The sequence below is a fragment of the Heterocephalus glaber genome, unplaced genomic scaffold (genome assembly GCF_053883595.1).
Source record: "Heterocephalus glaber isolate CG9 unplaced genomic scaffold, H.glaber_assembly_v1.0 deba00001444, whole genome shotgun sequence".
Lineage (NCBI taxonomy): Eukaryota > Metazoa > Chordata > Mammalia > Rodentia > Bathyergidae > Heterocephalus > Heterocephalus glaber.
This window is the reverse complement of record NW_028258297.1, coordinates 7,522,874-7,540,573: the sequence shown is the minus strand read 5'-3', so window position 1 is coordinate 7,540,573 and position 17,700 is coordinate 7,522,874. Positions and strand designations below refer to the sequence as shown.

Below are 17,700 nucleotides of genomic sequence, written 5' to 3'. Positions count from 1 at the left end.
GGTATTTTCTTTGTCTCCTTGTTCTTTTGGTTTTGTTTTTGAGACAGAGTCTCACTACGTAGCCCAGGCTGGCCTTGAACATGCAGTGAACCTCCTGCCTTAGCCTCCCAAGTGCTGAGATTACAGGTGTGGGCCAGCACACTCAGCTATGTCTCCTTCTTCTTAAACCTAGTATCATAGTATTGTATTGATTGATTGATTGGAGACAGGGTCTTACTAAGAGGCTCATTCTTGCCTTGAACTCACTATGTAGCCCAGGCTGGCCTTGAACTCCAGGTGATGCTCCTGCCTCAGCATTCCCAGTGCTGGAATTATAGATGTAGATCACCATGCCCAGCTTCACAGTATTTTCACAGCAGGTTAGGGGAGAGAGTCTGTTTGAATACTTGCTTCAACTCAAGCTGGAGCCTCTGCACAACTTTAGCCAAATTTTTTTCCTCAAGTCAGAAACTGTTCAGAAAACTCAGCAGGCAACCCCCCACAAGGAAAATACCGCCAAACTCCCAACTTTCTTTTTTTTTTTTTTTTGGTACCAGGGATCGAACTCGGGTCCTTGTGCTTGTGCAGCAGTCGGTGAAACCACTGAGCCAAATCCCCAGCCCTCCAACTTTCTCTTTAAAATTTATTATTATTTTTTTCCAACTTTTCTTTGTCCTACTACGAATGAGGGTCTCTACACTATTAAAAACAACTTGGTCATTTCTGAAGGCCTGCTGCGTCCTTACCCCTACACACAAATCAGTCCTATGACAGCTGTAAGATAAAGAATCACTGTCCCCAGTGTGTCTGCTTTTCTGCTGCAGTTTGGGTGATGGGGATGGAACATCACAGGACAGATTTCACCCTTGGGGGCAACCTGAGTGCTTTAGCAGATTTTCACACCTGGGTTCTGAAGTTATTCATTCACACCATCCCTCATGTAGGAAACAACAAAAACTAAAGAAACTGGAGGGAGGCCAGCCTGGGCTCCATAGTGAGTTCAAGCCAGCCTGAACTTCATAGTGAAACCCTGTCTCAAACAAACAAACACCAAAGTAAGCCCAGCAACATACAAATACCGACTAACAAGCATGAGATATGATATAGGACAAAAAGGGTTTTTACTATGGAGCCCTGGCAGGCCTCGAACTTGCAGTCCTCCTGTTCAGACTTCTGAAGTTTTAATCATCTCCGTAATGGTTTTTTGGTTTCTGTGGGGACCACTTCCAACCTTGTCACTTTGTCCAGTACCAACGTACCCGAGGCCAATGTCTCTAAAACTGTCGTCCCACACACAGTACCTCATATCTCACCATTCCCCCTTGAACCCATGTAGTTTCATGTGTTATATTACCTTTAGCACTTTATATTTTTGCCCTTTCCCTGTATTTATATTATGTTTAAGACACTACATAAAGTGTTCTTTTGGGGGTGAAAATACCCTGATAGATTTTTCGGGTCTCAGGCGTGTTCACAAAATCACTTCAGGTCTCCTTTGGTGACACAGCTCCCTACCAAGGGCATGTTTGTTACTTGGTGGGCAAGGGATGAATTTGGGTTTGGCCCTAAAACATCCTCTCACTGCTGTGGTTTTTCAATTATGAAAGTAATATATGTGCTTGTTAACCAAAAAATTGGAAAATTCGGAGAAAATGCAAACAATTCGTAATTGGACTTGACTCTGGGATGCGAGCCGCTCCCTCCAGGAGGCCGAGGATGCGCTGGGTTTCTGGCGGGTGGTCCCACCGGGTTCTGCTCGGCCACCTGCGCCGTGACTTGGCGCCTTCCAAGGGCATTGCCTGGCCTCCGTCATCCCGCTTCCATCGGTCTTCGGCGCAGAGACCCAGCCCAAGCACATCCACCCGAAACTGTCTACCGACTGAAAATAGGTTCCGAGCCCGCCCCCGACCCCCGCTGCAAAACCTCCCCTTTAAAGGGAGCCACCGGGTAACGCCGGGGGAGTTTGCGGAAGCGCCAACCGCGTTGGGGCCTTGGGCGGATCCCGTGATTAGAAGCCGCCCCGCCCCTAGCTCAGCTTCCCCCATTGTGTGAGCGGCTCGAGCGAGACCACGCCCCATCTCCCCTCCCTCCGGAGGCCCTGCCCCTCCCCCTTTTCACCCCCCCACCACTTTGGCTCATTTCCGGCCGCCGCTACCGCTAGCCTGTAAGGAGGGTTCGGCAGAGGGAAGAAACAACAGCCGCCATCTTGTTTGTGTGCTAGGCTGGGGGGGAGCGAGAGAGAGGGCGAGAGGGAGCGGGCAAGAGTGGGCAGGCGGGACGCCGGGCGGAGTGCGAACTGCGGGTGCGAGGGACTGCGGCGAGGAGCCGGGTCGGAGCGCGGCGGCCGAGGCCGAGACACTGGCCGGGGGACCGGGGCGCACGGGCCGAGGCGACCCCCCAGCCCCCTCCCGCGGCCCGCACACACCCCCACCGCGGCCCGGGAGCCCGACCGACCTCGACGCCTAGGGGAGACCATTACATAACCCCGCGCCCCGCGGTGCCTTCGCCCGCGCCCAGGGCGTCCCGGAGCCGAGCCCCGGGGGGCGGGCTCTCCCGGCACCTGGCTGCCGGGGGTGGGGGCCCGATCCGCGGCCCTGTTGATTAATTTTCCGCGGGAGAAGCAGGCGAAGGCTGCCTGCGCCGCCGCTCGAGCGAGGCCTCGTCGGTGGGCTCGGCATCGGCGCGGGCGGCGCTGCTCGGCCCGGCCCCTCGGCCCCTCGGCCCTTCGCCTCGCCGAACTCAGCGGCCGGCGTCTTCGCCGCGCCTCCGCCGGCCGCCGCGCGATGTGAGGCGGCGGCGGCGCCCGCCTTCTTCTCGGCTCGGGTGAGCTGTGCGCGGCCATTAGGGCCGGTGCGGCGGAGGCAGAGCAGGGCCCGGAGGGTGGGGGCGCAGGCCCGGGAGGGGGCACCAGGAGGAGGTGAGTGTCTCTCGTCGCCGCCTCCTCTCCCCCTTTTCGCCCCCGCCTCCTTGTGGCGATGAGGAGGAGGAGGACAGAGCCGAGGAGGAAGAGGCTGATGGCGGCGGAGCTCCGAGAGACCTCGGCTGGGCAGGGGCCGGCCGTGGCGGGCCCGGGACGGCGTCTCTAGAACCGCGAGTCCTCGGGAATTCGCCGTGGCGGACGCGCTCGGCGGGTCGGTGTCGCTGTGTCCTTCTCCGGGCCTGGCTCAGGCCCGGCCCCTCGCACTTGCCCCTACCTTTCTGATCGGGTCCGCATCCCTCTCCGGCCGCCGCGACCCAGCGAAGAGAAAAAGGAACTTCCCCAACCCCCTCGGAGCCGGCCGAGCCCCCCCAGCCCATCCCGGGGAGCAGGGCGGGGACCCCGGGCCGAAGAAGAGATTTCCTGAGAATTTTTGCTTTCCTCGCCTGTATCTCCGAAAGAATTAAAAATGGCCGAGAATGTGGTGGAACCGGGGCCGCCTTCAGCCAAGCGGCCTAAACTCTCGTCTCCGGCCCTCTCGGCGTCGGCCAGCGACGGCACAGGTTAGTATAGGAGCCCCGGCCTTCCCCACTCCCCTGGAGCCATTCTGCTCGCTGCACCTTTATTCTTCTGGGGTATTTCCTTCTTTATCCTTAGCTCCCTACCCAAGTGTTTGAATGAGCTGGACGAAGGTGTCCAGTAGCCCAACCATTTTCTTTGCCCCAATACATTTGTTGCAACACTGTGTCATGTCGATCTGTTCTGGAATTAGAGCTCGGAAGTGGCTGCTGGATGGAAACGGCCTTTATTGTTGCTTCTATGTAGTGTGATTTGAGAAATGCCAGTGCATTTGTGTGTAAAGTCTTTTATGCAGTTTTAGTTTTAATTTTTTTGTCGTTGCTGTTGGTTAATGAAGGATTTCGAATCCTTTTTCACCATTGCACTTACTCTGTTTTTTCTACTTTCCTACTTTTCCTTTTCAGGATTTTCGCTCCTTTGCAAAAGATTTTCTGCCGAGGAATGTAGTGCAGAATTTTTTAATTTTGTTTATGCTTGTGAGATTCAGGATTTCAGGTTTGATGTGAAATTTGCAAAATTATTTTATCTTATCTACAGCTTCTAGCCCCCCCTATTTGCTTTAAGAATCAATATGGACCGCAGTTCATTTCACATTTCCCAGTTTTTTGGTGTGAGACCAAAATGTCTGAAACTCTGAGTTTTTAGTTGGGAGCAGAGGCATTTTCTGTGCAGTTTATTCATTCTTTTTATTTGGAGGAGAAGAAAAAAGATAAACCATTTTTTGGGAATTGTGTACCTGGAAATCAAGATTAGAAGTTGAGAGAAACATGAAATGATTGTACGAAAGTTTAGAAAGTGTATTAGATTTTGTGTCTGTGAGTGTTTTTATCTGTTTAATAGCTCTCAGGATTCTTTTCTTCACTCAGTTGTGGACAGCCCCTTTGTTAGGAGAAATTCAGGGAGACCTCTTCCATCATTCTCTTCTTCTTCTTACTGTTTAATGGTGCTGTCCCGGTCGCCACTGGTCTTCTCTTTTGCTGTCTTAGTTGTTTGAGATGCCAGGGTAATGAAGAGGAAGAATGGCTGGCCATCTGACAGTCCACAAGATGTTCCCCCTTACTATGAGCATCTCTTTAATTCCCTGAGAACACAGCCTCAACGTCATCCCTCCATCTGCCAGCAAGAGTACATAATGGAGTGAAATGGACCCTTTAAGTTTGTAGAGAACTTCTAGAGCATGTTTCTAAGTAGGTCTCATTTCAAAGGGTGAAAATAGGAAGATGCGACAAATGCTTTGAATTCTTTGCTTTTGTAAGGTAAATGTGTAGTGAAGCAAGAGTTTTAGCTAACCTGCAGAAATTGACAAGGAATATTGCAATGTTTCTTCACCTAAGAATCTAACTACATTGGGTGTGCAAGAACTTTAATCTGTACTTATTTATGCCTTAAGGTTTCTGTAGGCTTCAGGAATTCTTTTCAGGAATTTGTTTTTTTTCTTCAAAATTCATACGCATTACTACATTACTTTGCACTTAATAAAGTGTTATTCAGCTTTTCATCTTTTTCTTTGTTGTTTTTTTTTTTTTTTTTTTTGGAGACTGGGTCTCACTGTTAGATCAGGCTTGCCTCGAACTCACTATGTATCCCAGGCTGGCTTCGAACTCAGGGCAGTCCTGCCTCAGTTTCCTACCATGCCTGGCTCAGCTTTTCATCTTTAGCCACCCATTCATCTAGGTTTTTGTGATGTTTCTTGAGTTTTTCTGTAACATCGTGATGGGTTTTTCATCTTGAGTTAATAACTTCAAATATTATAAGGAAAATTTCATAGTGTTTATATTGAGCTCTACTTGAGCAGCTTAGTGTTGGAGCTCTGTCCCAACACTTCTGTTCAGTTATTCTATTGCATTCTCTATATCTGATCTGTGCTTAGCTATGTTGTATAACTTTGGCTAATTCATTTTGGGTAGTGTCTCACTTAGTTAATAACCAAAACCTTTTACTATGTGAAATATCTTTGAATAATTATGAGCCATAAATGTAAAAAAAAACCACTTTCAACATTGGGATTAATTTATGATTAATACTGAACCTCTTTTAGTATTAGTAACTTTACGCTAAAAAAATTTTTCTTTTTTGGTACCAGGGATCGAACTTGGGACCTCGCGCTTTTGAGGCAGGTGACAGCACCACTGAACTAAATCCCTGGCCCTTCTCTAAAATTTGTAGTGAGGATTAATTGTAATCAGTCTGGGTTCTGGGTTGTGGGAGAGGTGAATGTAAAGATTTTCTTGCCCTATGAACTTCACGTTGGGCACCATTACAATTTGATGTTTTTGCATTTAGCAGTGTATAGTGTTAAGTTTAGAGACAACTTTTTTTTTTTTGGTACCAGGGATCGAACTCTGGTCCTTGTGCTTGGGAGGCAGGGGGCAGAAACACTTGAGCTAAATCCCTGGCCCTACAGACAACTTTTAATGGGAGCACTTCACTTTTAAAATTTTAGATTTCAACCTTAACAATTCTACATTTTGATTTTTGACCTGTCACTTGGTTATTTATTTTATAAATGTAAAAGGAAATTGTTCTTTGTTATTTATGATATGGTTTTTATCTAGAACTGGTTCAAATGAGCCCAAAATTCTAGACCGTAGAAACCTTTTTTTGAGACAAGATCTCACTGTGTAGTTCAGGCTAGCCTTGAACCAGCAGTGATCCTCCTCTCTCGACCTCTGGAGTGCTGGAATCACAGGTGTGCGCCCGGCGACCCCAGAAACTTTCAAAAAGTGAGTTAGGCTTACCAATTTTAAGTGTAAGTATATCTACCAAGAGTGTTGAGTGTGTTACCTTTATAGGAAGGAAAACTGGATCTAGTGGTTAGAGATTCTAAAGCATTACAAAATTAGTATTTAAGTTGCAACTTTCAATTTTTTTTCTCTTTGAAACAGGGACTCACTATGTAGTTCAGACTGGCCAGTGGTCCTCCTACCTCAGCCTCCCAAGTGCTGAGATTACAGGCGTGTGCCGCCACACTTGGCTAACTTTCAGGTTTTCTAAGGTTGGGCACTGATACAGAGTGAAAGTAAGTGACTTATTTAGGTTTTTTGAGACAGGGTTTCACTGTATATATAATAAAGTCAGTATATAGCCCAGGCCGGCCTCAAACCCAAGGTGATTTTCCTGCCTCAGGCAACTGAGTGCTGGGATTACAGGTGTGGTCACCATACCTGGCTGACAATGACTTTTTTGTGGTTTTTTTGGAGACAGGGTCTCACTTGGTAGTTTATGTTGGCCTTGAACTCATTATGTGGCCCAGCCTGGCCTCACACTCATGGGGGACATCCTGCCTCAGCCTCCTGAGTGCTGGGATTATAGGTGTGTGCCACCATGCCTGGCCATAAAAGCTATTTGTAATTTTTTTTTTGAAAAATTTGCCTAGAAAAGTTAGTATCAGGTGAGTTCTGAAAATACTTCTTAAACCTGTTTCTGATAGAAAGATGAAGATCTATTGGCTTCATTGTTCAGGGAACATGTTCTGTCACTGCTTTGTAAGAATTTAAGATTAAGCTGGGTGTGGTGATTCACACAGGAGGCTGAGGCAGGAGCCTCACAAGTTTAAACTCATCCTGGGCAATTGAATGGGACTTTACAATCAGTTTATTTAAATGCCCTGGGTTTAGTCTCCACTGCTACAGAGAGGATATAAAGGAATTTAATGCTGTATACACTTAATGAACAGAATCTGGAAAGGTGTGCTACAGTTTTAGGATCTGGCATGATCAAGTAGGGTAAAGATTCTGTGGCTCTACTGTATGTGTCAGGATTGGCTTGGATTTATGCCTTGTCCTCTAATGTATTTTAATGGCACAGGGGAGATGGTCTATAAAGTATACCTGCATTTTGACCACTAGATTAATGTTTGTTTGTTTTGTGTTTTTGTTACCGGGGATCCAACTTGGTACCTTGCGCTTTCGAGGCAGGCTGTGGAACCACTGAGCTAAATCCCTGGCCCCACCACTAGATTAATGTACATGTTAGAGAAGTGGTAAGGATTTTGAAAATGTCAGTTTTATTTTCTTAGAATTGTGTATTAGTGACTTAGCATTCTTTTTTTTTGATACTGGGGATCAAACTCTGGACCTTGCAGCGGAACCACTGAGCTAAATCCCCGGCCCTGTGTGACTTACCATTCTAATCAGAACATTTTAATGAAGGCCGCCTTTCTCTTCAGCTCTTCAATCTGTGATATTATGCTTTAATTTTAATTTTAGGCATGAATGTTTATAGAGTTCTGTGTCTGGAGTCTTCAGGATACACCCTCTTGGTCTAGTGAGGTAGTCCTGACTTCAGTCAGTTTAGAGAACTTTTTTTTTTTTTGGTGCCGGGGATCGAACTCGGGTCCTTGGGCTTGCGAAGCAGGCGGCGGAACCACTGAGCTAAATCCCCGGCCCAGTTTAGAGAACATTTTCCCAAGTGCCCCCATTTCTCTGGCAAGTCTTTATTTTCAAGGCCCCATACATCCATTGAGAGGACCACATGAAGTCTGTCTGTAAGGTTTCCTTAGGCTGTAAGTTTGTTTGGGCACCCTTTTCCAGCAGGAGCTCAGGTTCTTTTGTCGGGTGGGAAATCCATTGATGTGTTGAGTAACTGAGGGGAGGGAGGATCTCCTTGGTTGCCTTTGGGCATTTTTTGGTTACTTTGGTCTTCTACCTCTTCAAATCTATCCCATAAAAAGGAGAAAAATTGAAATTGTTAAGAACTAGTTCTTAGTGGTGTCTGTAGAGAGATTAAGTGGTTAACTAGGAAAGAGAAAAAGAGTGGGAAGAATGTTGCAGATAGAAGTGGGAGTGCAAAATACTTCTTCCTGGTGTATTTACCAAAACAATTCAGGAGCTATTCTACCAATTTATATACCCAGTGATTAACGGAAAAGTTAGATGACTTTTCTGTGTTTGTCCAGATTTTAGAGTTTCCTTCTTTTTGAAGTTGAATTATTTGAGTGTGGCAAACACTAGCAAAATCTATGGGTGAGAGAAACAAATTATATCAAATGTAAAATTCTTTTTTTTTTTTTTGGTACCGGGGATTGAACTCGGGTCCTTACGCTTGCGCAGCAGGTGGTGAAACCACTGAGCTAAATTCCCTGCCCAAATGTAAAATTCTTAAAACATTGAATTTTGCAGTTAATATTTTTTATGTGATGGAAAATTTTATTTTTTTTCGGTTCTGAAAAGAATAAATTTTTTTTTTGGTACTGGGAATCGAACTCAGGGCCTTGCGCTTATGAGGCAGGCCCCAGAATCACTGAGCTAAATCCCCGGCCCTGAAAAGAACAAATATTGAGGTATTAAGCCTCTTTCAGCAATTAGGATGTAATTTCTCTTTAGATGTAGATCCTTTTAAAAATAAACGTCCAGGGCCGGGGATTTAGCTCAGTGGTTTCGCTGCCTGCTGCGCAAGCACAAGGACCCGAGTTCGATCCCCAGTACCAAAAAAATAAAATAAATGTCCAAAAGGACAAGTAGGAGTTAGTAATTTTGTTGAGAAAGAAAGAAATAGAAAAATTACTGAAAAAAAGTGAGTGATTAAGAGAAAGGATTATTGAATTATCCCATATCTGCATTTGTTAACCGAACCTGAGGCCAGTTAATTTGTATCTCAACTTTCTCAGCTGTAATACCCACCTTATGGGTTATGGTGAGGAATAAATGAGAATTCTCTTTACTTTATAAACTGCTTGGCCATGCATGGTGGTGCATGCCTGTTATCTTACGACTTGGGAGGCTGATGCCAGAGGATCACCAGGAGTTCGAAGCCACCCTGGACTACATAGTGAGTTCAAGGCCAGCCTGAACTGCATAGGGAGAGGCAGTCTCAAAAACAGCCCAGATGCTTAGCTTGCTGCTGCATAGTGTGCTCCTTAAAAGTGTTAACTCTTTAACTTTATTGGTAAATAAACCACAAGGAAAGTAGTGGTAGCTTTATTTTTAAAAATGGATATATTGATTGGAATGGATGAAGATAAAGGCAAGTACATGAAATTCACAGAGTAGTACAAGTCTGATAAGGCAGTTTTACATTGTCTACACATTGATTAAGTTTTATAGTACTGTGTGAGAACATGGAAATAAGCTGGGTGTGGTGATGCACACCTGTGACCCCAGCTACTTGAGAGGCTGAAGCAGAAAGATTGAACGTTTGAGGCTGGCCTGAGCATCTTTTTTTTTTGAGACAGGGTCTAGCTAGGAACTCCTCCTGCCTCAGCCTCTGGATGGCTTGGATTACATGCTTGTGCTACCACCACATCTGGCCAAGTTACAATTTGAAGAATGGTGGTTTAGAAGAGTTGAGAAGATGGCAGTTTTCCTGTATCAAGCCAACATTTTTGTGGGCCAGACATTATCCTCTGTACAGGGAGCACTGTGGTAATCTAAAATCCCTTCTTTCCTTCATGGAGTTTATTTATAGAGAAGAGGAGAAGAGTGGCATCAAACAAATCTCGTGTGACTGAGTCTAGAGTGGAGAGTAGGGATGGGGGGTCTCTTGGGTAGAGAGAGAATAAGAGTGAGCCTGGTTGGGGCAGGAAGAGGAGGTATGGAGCTAGAGTGTATCAGCTTTTCAGGGAACCCGTGAGCTGCACCCAACTGAAATGGATAGTGAGAGATGGGACTGCACAGCAGAGGGCCGATCCTGCAAGATCAGCAATGCTTATAGGAGCACACAGTGTGTGTTTCAGCTGCATTATTGATGGAGCAGAATTACACCTTAGATGATTAAACTGAGGAGTGGTTTGGAAAGAGCAGGAAAAGTAGTCAGGGAGATGAGTGAGATGGTTGTTTAGGATTCCAAGGGTGGGCTTTCCACAGAAATGGGAAGAGATGGAAAGATTGGAGGGAAGATGGGTGGTGGACAGAAGCTGGTGATTGAGTTGATGCAGGCAGCCGGATGGAATTGAGGATAATGTTTAAAGTTTGAGCGGCTATATAGTGGGTGATTTACTAAGTTAGAGAATATTGGAAGAGAAGTATTGGGGTTTGTGGGGATCCATTAAATTGTGGACATACTGAAGTTGTACAGTTCTTTTGAATTGAGTGGTCATTCTTTGCATTTGTTGTGCCTGTATCTCTTTTCAGCCACTAGGCATTGAATACTCTCTTCCCATGTTAGGCATTTGGAATGTGCAGACGAGCTCAGGTGTTTTTTTTGTTTTTTTGAGGCAGGGTCTTCTTACGTATCGTATGCTGGTCTAGAACTCATGTTCCTTCCTCATCCTCCTCTGAGTGCTAGGTTTACAGGTGTGCACCACCATGCCTGGCTAGTTAAATTGGTTTCTGCTCACAAAGTCTTTAGGGTGGGGTTGGTATTCAGATACACAGTTTTCCCCAAATTATATTCTGGTTTGTCTTTTTTTTTTCCTCAGTACTGGGGATCGAACGCAGGAGCTTGTGCTTTTGAGGCAGGTGTGGTGCCATTGAGTTAAATCTCCAGCCAAGTTATGTTCTCATAAAGGGAGAGGATAGGGATCATTTCTGACAGGGTAGGTTTTGGGTGTTGTGGAGAAACCTTCATAGAGAAAAATGTCTTTTAACAGGATTGCTGGAGCTGAAAGTACCTTCTTTTTTCTTGGAAGTAGGAAAAGTTGGAAGACTTTCAAGGGGAGCAATACAAATGGTTCTGATGTGGCAGGGACATTGGCTGTATGGTTGGGGTGTGCTAATAGCGAGATTGAAGAGAATGTTGTGGTCTATTATGGAAAGTCAGAAATAATGCTAAGGGTAAAAATTTAAGGAGCAAGAGAGACCTGGTTTGTGAAAGACTAACCCTCATAATGCTGTACAGAACCAGCAGAAAGAGAATCTAAGGGCAGAAGAAAGGAGAGTGTTGTTTTTTTTGTTTGTTTGTTTTTGTTTTTTGGTACCAGAGATCAAACTTGGGTCCTTACGCTTTCAAGGAAGGCGCTGGAACCACTGAGCTAAATCCCTGGCCCATCATTTCTTACAAATTAATGAGCTGGGGATTTAACTCAATGGTTCTGCCGCCTGCCTTGCAAAAGCAAGGACCCCCAAAGTTCGATCCCCAGTACCAAAAAAAAAAGAAAAGAAAAGAAATTAATGGTAAATTTTAATTACCAAAATCAACTTTTTCTCCCAAAATCAACTATTTATTTTAAAGGTCTGCATTTTGTTCACTAGTCATAAATTCAGAAAATACAGTAGACACCAACTCAAAAGCCATTCACTCTCCCTTTGTTCTTTGCAAGTAGTATGTAATTTTTAGGAGGTTTTTGTTTTTTTAAAGAGATAGTATATATGAGTTCCCTTGGGGCAAGCCCCAAAGTTTACTCAGTCAAGAAATGTTTGATGAGGGCCAGGGATTTAGCTCAGTGGTGCTGCCGCCTGCCTCGAAAGCACGAGATCCTGAGTTCGATCCCCAGTACCAAAAAAAAAAAAAAAAGAAAGAAATGTTTGATGAGCCTGCCGGTAATCCTAGCACTCAGGAGGCTGAGGCAGGAGGATCGCCCTGAGTTCGAGGCCAGGCTGGACTACATAGTGAGACCCTGCCTCAAAAAACCAAAAAAAAGAAACATTTGGTGATAGTTAAGTTAGCACAGTTTAGATTTAATGAACATGGCATTGAGTTGATTTTTAAGGTGGAATGTTATAAATGATAGTATTTTGATATTTTTACACTAAGAAGTATTACTGATAAGTAAAGAGCGAGTCGTATTCAGTGTGAAGCTTTAGAAATGGACCCAGGGTCACATTCTTGATCAGTTGTAGAATCCCATCTTTGCTTAAATTTTAAGACTTAAACCTGTTGATGCAGAAAAATTTCAAGTTACTGTTCCCAAAGTATAAGAATACCTTCTGATGTCATTGTTGTCGGACAAGAGTACATATTTTGAGGATAGGTTAGGGGCACATTACTTGTAATTCCAGCTACTTGGGAGGCTGAGGTAGAAAGGATCAGCTGAGCCCAGAATCTTTTCTTTTCCCTCCGCTCTCCCGCTTGTTCTCTCACATGCTCCCTCTCCCCCCAGGATTTCACTGTGTAGTACAGGCTGATGTTGAATTCACTATGTAGCCCAGGCTGGCCTTACACTTGAAGTGATCCTCCTGTCTCAGTCTCAGTGAGTGCTGGGATCACAGGTGTGCAGCACTACACTTGAAGTTTGAGGCTAACCTGGGCAGTGTTGTGAGACCCTACCCCCATATTTTGAAATTTGCTTGTACTTTTGCCCATTGACTCTATTAGATTTAAAATTCAGCAGTTGCCAGCATGAAAAGCTATGTGATACTGTATAATCAGTTGATTGTCATCTTCACCCAAATTTGGATAAGACTTAGGTTTTTTCAACTGTCTTAGAAGTCTTAACCTTTCTCCCTCCCCCACAGAACCCCTCCCCCCCATACTGGGGTTTGATTTAACCTTTCTTTTCACCCTGGATATTTCACTTTAATTTTCTTTTTTTTTTTGGTACCAGGGATCGAACTCGAGACCTTATGCTTTCGAGACAGGCGGTGGAACCATTGAGCTAAATTCCCAGCCCATCACTTTAATTTTCTTAATGTTGCTTCACATTATGCAATTTGACATGTTTGTATATCTTTCTTTTCTTGATAAGCAGGTTTCATTCATACATACATATTTTTGTTTTGTTTTGGTTTAGTTTGGTTTGGTTTTTTGTTTTTTTTGAGACAAGGTCTCTCTAGGTAGTTCAGGCTGGGTTTGTACTCACTGTGCAGCCCAGGCTAGCCTTGTACTCAAAACAACAGTTCTGCCTCAGCCTCCCAAGTTGGTGGGATTACAGGTGTGTCCCACCACACCCGGCTGATATGCAGGTTTTAAAAATTTATTCTTGGGCTGGGAATTTAGCTCAGTGGTTCCAAGGCCTGCCTCACAAGCACAAAGACCTGAGTTCGATCCCCGGTACCCCCCTCAAAAAAAATTGTATTCTGGTTCATCTATAGAAGAAAATTAAACCTTGTGCTTGCGAGGCAGGTGGCGGAACCACTGAGCTAAATCACCAGGACGCAATAGACTTTACTTTTTTTTTTTTTTATAAGAATAGGAAACTTTTTTTGTTTGGTGTTTTTTGTTTTGTTTTGTTTTGTTTTTTTTGGTACTGGGGATTGAACTCGTGTCTTGCACTTGCTTGCACTTGCGAGGCAGGTGGCGGAACCACTGAGCTAAATCCCCGGCCCCTAAATAGTGTTTTTAATAATACAATTTTGAGGGGGATTTAGCTCAGTGGTTTCACTGCCTGCCTTGTAAGCGCAAGACTTGAGTTCGATCCCCAGTACCAAAAAAAATAATAAATAAAATAAAAATAAAGAGCAAAAAAAAAATACTATTTTGAATAGAGATTAGGAAAGTTGTTTTAACATTAGACACTTGTTTTTTTTTTTTTTTTTGGTACTGGGAATTGAATTCGGGTCTTTGCGCTTGCGCAGCAGGCGGTGAAACCACTGAGCTAAATCCCCGGCCCAGACACTTGTGAAAGTTTGCAAAATTGCCTCATTTAAAGGTACATACTAGTGGGACACTGGTGGGATCTAATTTCAGCTACTTGGGAGGCCAGGGCAGGAGGATCAGGAGCTTGAGTCTGGGTAACATTGCAGGACCCTGTCTCAAAAAGAAAAAACAAACAAACCAAAAAATGATGGGCCGAGGATTTAGCTCAGTGGTTCCAAACGCTGTCTGCCTCGCAAGCAGAAGGACCCAAGTTCGATCCCTGGTACCAAAAAAAAAAAGCTGTGTTGTTTTGAAATTTCATGCTTTTTAAAGTATCCAGTGTAGGAATGCCCTCCAACCAATAAGAACAAGAGATCTTTGTGAGATTGGTAGTTTCAGTGTTTAGTCAAACCATTACCAGAATTACTAGTGTTACAGAGATTTGACTTTCAACTCTGTTCTTATTGTTTTTGAACATTCTGCTATTGGGTTTTTTTGTTTTTTGGGGTTTTTTTTGGTACTGGGGATTGAACTTGGTGGGACCCTTGCGCTTTCGAGGCAGATGCCAGAACCATTGAGCTAACACCCCCCCCACCCCCACCCCCTGCTCATGTTCTTATTTGTTTTTATAAATCCTCAATCCCTTTCCTGGACTAGGGGCTCTTGTTCTGATCTCTGTCCACCTCAGCACTCACTCTACTGCTTCTGGCTCCTCTCATTTTCAAAACAGGTAGAGTTCACCCCTCTACACTTTGTTAGGAGGTTCTCTTGCCCCTTCTTCATCTCCAGCTCCTCTTCATCCTCTGGCCTTACCATCAAGTTAGATCATTGAAATGAAGGTTTTGATGTCTAGAGTGTCCATTCTTTTTAAAAGCATTTAAATGCATAAAAGAGAGGAGAAGCAGTGGATGGATTTTATCCTCTAAAGTGGATACTTGAGTGTTGACTAATTTTAGGATAATTAATAATGAGATTTTTCCTTAATGAACACAGTTTAGGAACAGGATTGAGTAGATTTGACTTCAGTTTATCAAAAGTAGAAAAATAAACCCACTCATTCAACAATGTGTGAGCTTTCTAAAAAAAAATAACTGCAATAGTTACTAATATGATGTAGAATTAGATTTTGATCCAAAATTATTTTAAGTTCACGTTTGCATCCTACTTAAGTGTAAAGGTTTATTTTTCCTAATTTATGCTCAGAAGACAGTGTAGTGTTTTGGGATTCTGTTGCTAATGTCCCTGATTTTATTTTATTTTATTTTTTATTTTTTATTTTTTGGTACCGGGAATCGAACTCCGGTTCTTGCACTTGTGCAGCAGGCAGCGAAACCACTGAGCTAAATCCCTGGCCCTGGCCCTGATTTTAAAGGTTATGCTTTTCTATATTTCATGGTGGGTATTATTTAATCCAGATTCTCCTGTATATATAGAACTGTCTTTTTTTTTTTTAACTTTGAAAAGGCTAAGTGAGCCAGATCTACTTTACAATGGTTATATGGTTAAATTTGCTTTGAGAACCACAAGCAATATAGAAGACACCAAGAATGATGTCTTGTATGTAATAATGAAAGGATATTTTGACTCAACACTGGTTTCCCATATGTTTAACCAAACTCATTTTTGTTTAAATTGCTGCATTTGTAATTCATGGTCCATTGGCTAAATCATTCTTAGGCTAAACTTTTACGGTGTACCTTTCATTCTTGTTTTATTTTTCTACGTGGACTGAATGAACACATAATGGAAAAACATTTTACTTGAAGTCATTTTGTATTTGAGCATTATTGAAGGTTTAAGGAACCTTGTCATAAACTAATTGGTAGAAGTAGCCTGATGATGATATTCATTCGTTTAAGCTTTTATAGGCAAGAATTGCCTTATTGTAGATAGTGTGAATTCATTCATTTCAACAGTCATTTGTGAGGCTGTTTTGTAGTATTTGCTGTAGGTTAGCCCAGGTAGTAAATTTCGGTTTTTATGAATTTCTAATCAAATAGAGAAGGGGCTAAAAAGAAATTAACAAGTCACCATATTATCTAGAAAAAATACTTTTACTTGCTTTACTACAGCTTCTCAGTGTATGACAATCTGCCCCCCTCCTCTACTTACCCACCCTCCCTTCATGTCTGTCTGTCTTGAGAAAGTTTTGCTAAGTTGCCCAGGCAGACCTCAAACTTGGTGATCCTCCTGCCTCAGCCTCCTGAGATTACCAGCATGACTCACCACATCCAGTTTATAATCTAGGTTTTGCTCTCACCACACCACTGAACTGCTCTTAGCTACATCATCATCTCCCATGATTTATGTTCAGTGGATTTTCTTTGGAGCCTGGGACACAACTACAGCTTTGCTTTTGTATTTTATTTATTTATTTATTTATTTATTGGTAGTGGGGATTGAATTCAAGACCTTGCATTTTCGAGGCAGGCATTGGAACCACTGAGGTAAATCTCTGGTCCTAGCTTCGCTTTTGGAGCCCAGTATTCCTGGTGGAATGGGTTGGGGAATGTATTTGATTTTAACATCCTTCGTTGATTAACATTGTTCCTACTGGGGTTTCTGATGGACCTCTGGGTGAGCCTTTTCTTTCTTTTTTGGTACTGGGGATTGAACTCAGGACCTTGTGCTTACAAAGCAGGCAGTGGCACCACTGAGCTGAATGCCACGCCCTGTAGGACCTTTTAATTGACAAATAATTGTTTGTATTTTTTAGTCCAATGCAGTATTTTGATATGTTTGCTTTGGATTTCCTACATGAGAGTTATTTGCAGATAAGCTTTGTTTCTCTCCAGCTTTTTTCATTTAAGATTTTTCTAGTATTACTGCTATAGCTTGAGTTACTGTAGTACAGTATTGAGTAAAAATGGTTGTGATATGGAAGAGACTAAAAATACTGGTCCATTGTACATGCTTGATGTCAGCTTTTAGGTTTTGGAAGAAACTATCAATACAAATTCCCTTTAGTATATGAAAATTACCATAGTGTTTTTATATTGTGATTATCGGATAATGTATTTTATCAGTTGCTTTTCTTTTTTTTGATACTGGGGATTGAACTTGGGACCTTGCGCTTGTGAAGCACGTGGCAGAACCACTGAGCTAAATCCCCAGCCCTGAAAGATTAGTTTCTTTTTTCTTTTCTTTTCTTTTTTGGTACTGGGGATCGAACTCGGGACCTTGCACTTGGGAGGCAGGTGGCAGAACCACTGAGCTAAATCCCCAGCCCTATCACTTGCTTTTCTTGCAATCACTAAGTTGAATCATACTTCCTTTATCTTATGTTATGGTGAATGACAGGTATACTGTTCTAATGTGTTCTGGATTCCTGGGATTATCCCAGTTTGATCACAATATTACATTTTAAAGACATTCACGAATTTTGTTTGCCCTTTTAAGAATTCTTGCTTCCATGTTCACGAAGAAGATTGTCCTGTGGTTTTCTTTTATTGTAGTGGTCCTGTGTAGAATTTAGAAAGTATTTGTATGTAAGACAGTTGTCTTTCTTGAAAGTTTAATGTAGGACATACTTGTAAAACAATTTATGTATGGTGTTTTCTTTGTGGAAACGATTAGCCAAGGATTCATTTTCTCTAATAGTAATAGGATTGCTACAACTTCCCTGTATCTTTGTTTTGGTTTTTTGAGACAGGGTCTCGTCTAAGTTTTGGCTGACCTTTAACTCACTATGTAGCCCAGGCTGGCCTTGAACTTGAAGTGATCTTGCCTCAGCCTCCTGAGTGGTGGAATTATAGGCATAGGCCACCATGTCCAGCTTTATTTATTTTTTAACCTGTATATAATTTATCTTTGGTTTTTTTCCCCGTTCTCCT

General features: G+C 43.3%; 1 protein-coding gene across 2 annotated transcripts in view; it reads left to right on the top strand.

Moving 5' to 3' along the window:
* Nucleotides 1–2,125: 2,125 nt before the first annotated feature.
* Nucleotides 2,126–17,700, top strand: part of LOC101711512 (histone acetyltransferase p300) — a 79,535-nt gene continuing 63,960 nt past the window's right edge. For both annotated transcript variants that reach the window (XM_004845533.4, XM_004845532.4), the window contains exon 1: nt 2,126–3,459. In XM_004845533.4, coding sequence (XP_004845590.2) covers nt 3,366–3,459 — 94 coding nt within the window. In that variant the 5' untranslated portion in view covers nt 2,126–3,365. The remainder of the gene's footprint in view (nt 3,460–17,700) is intronic.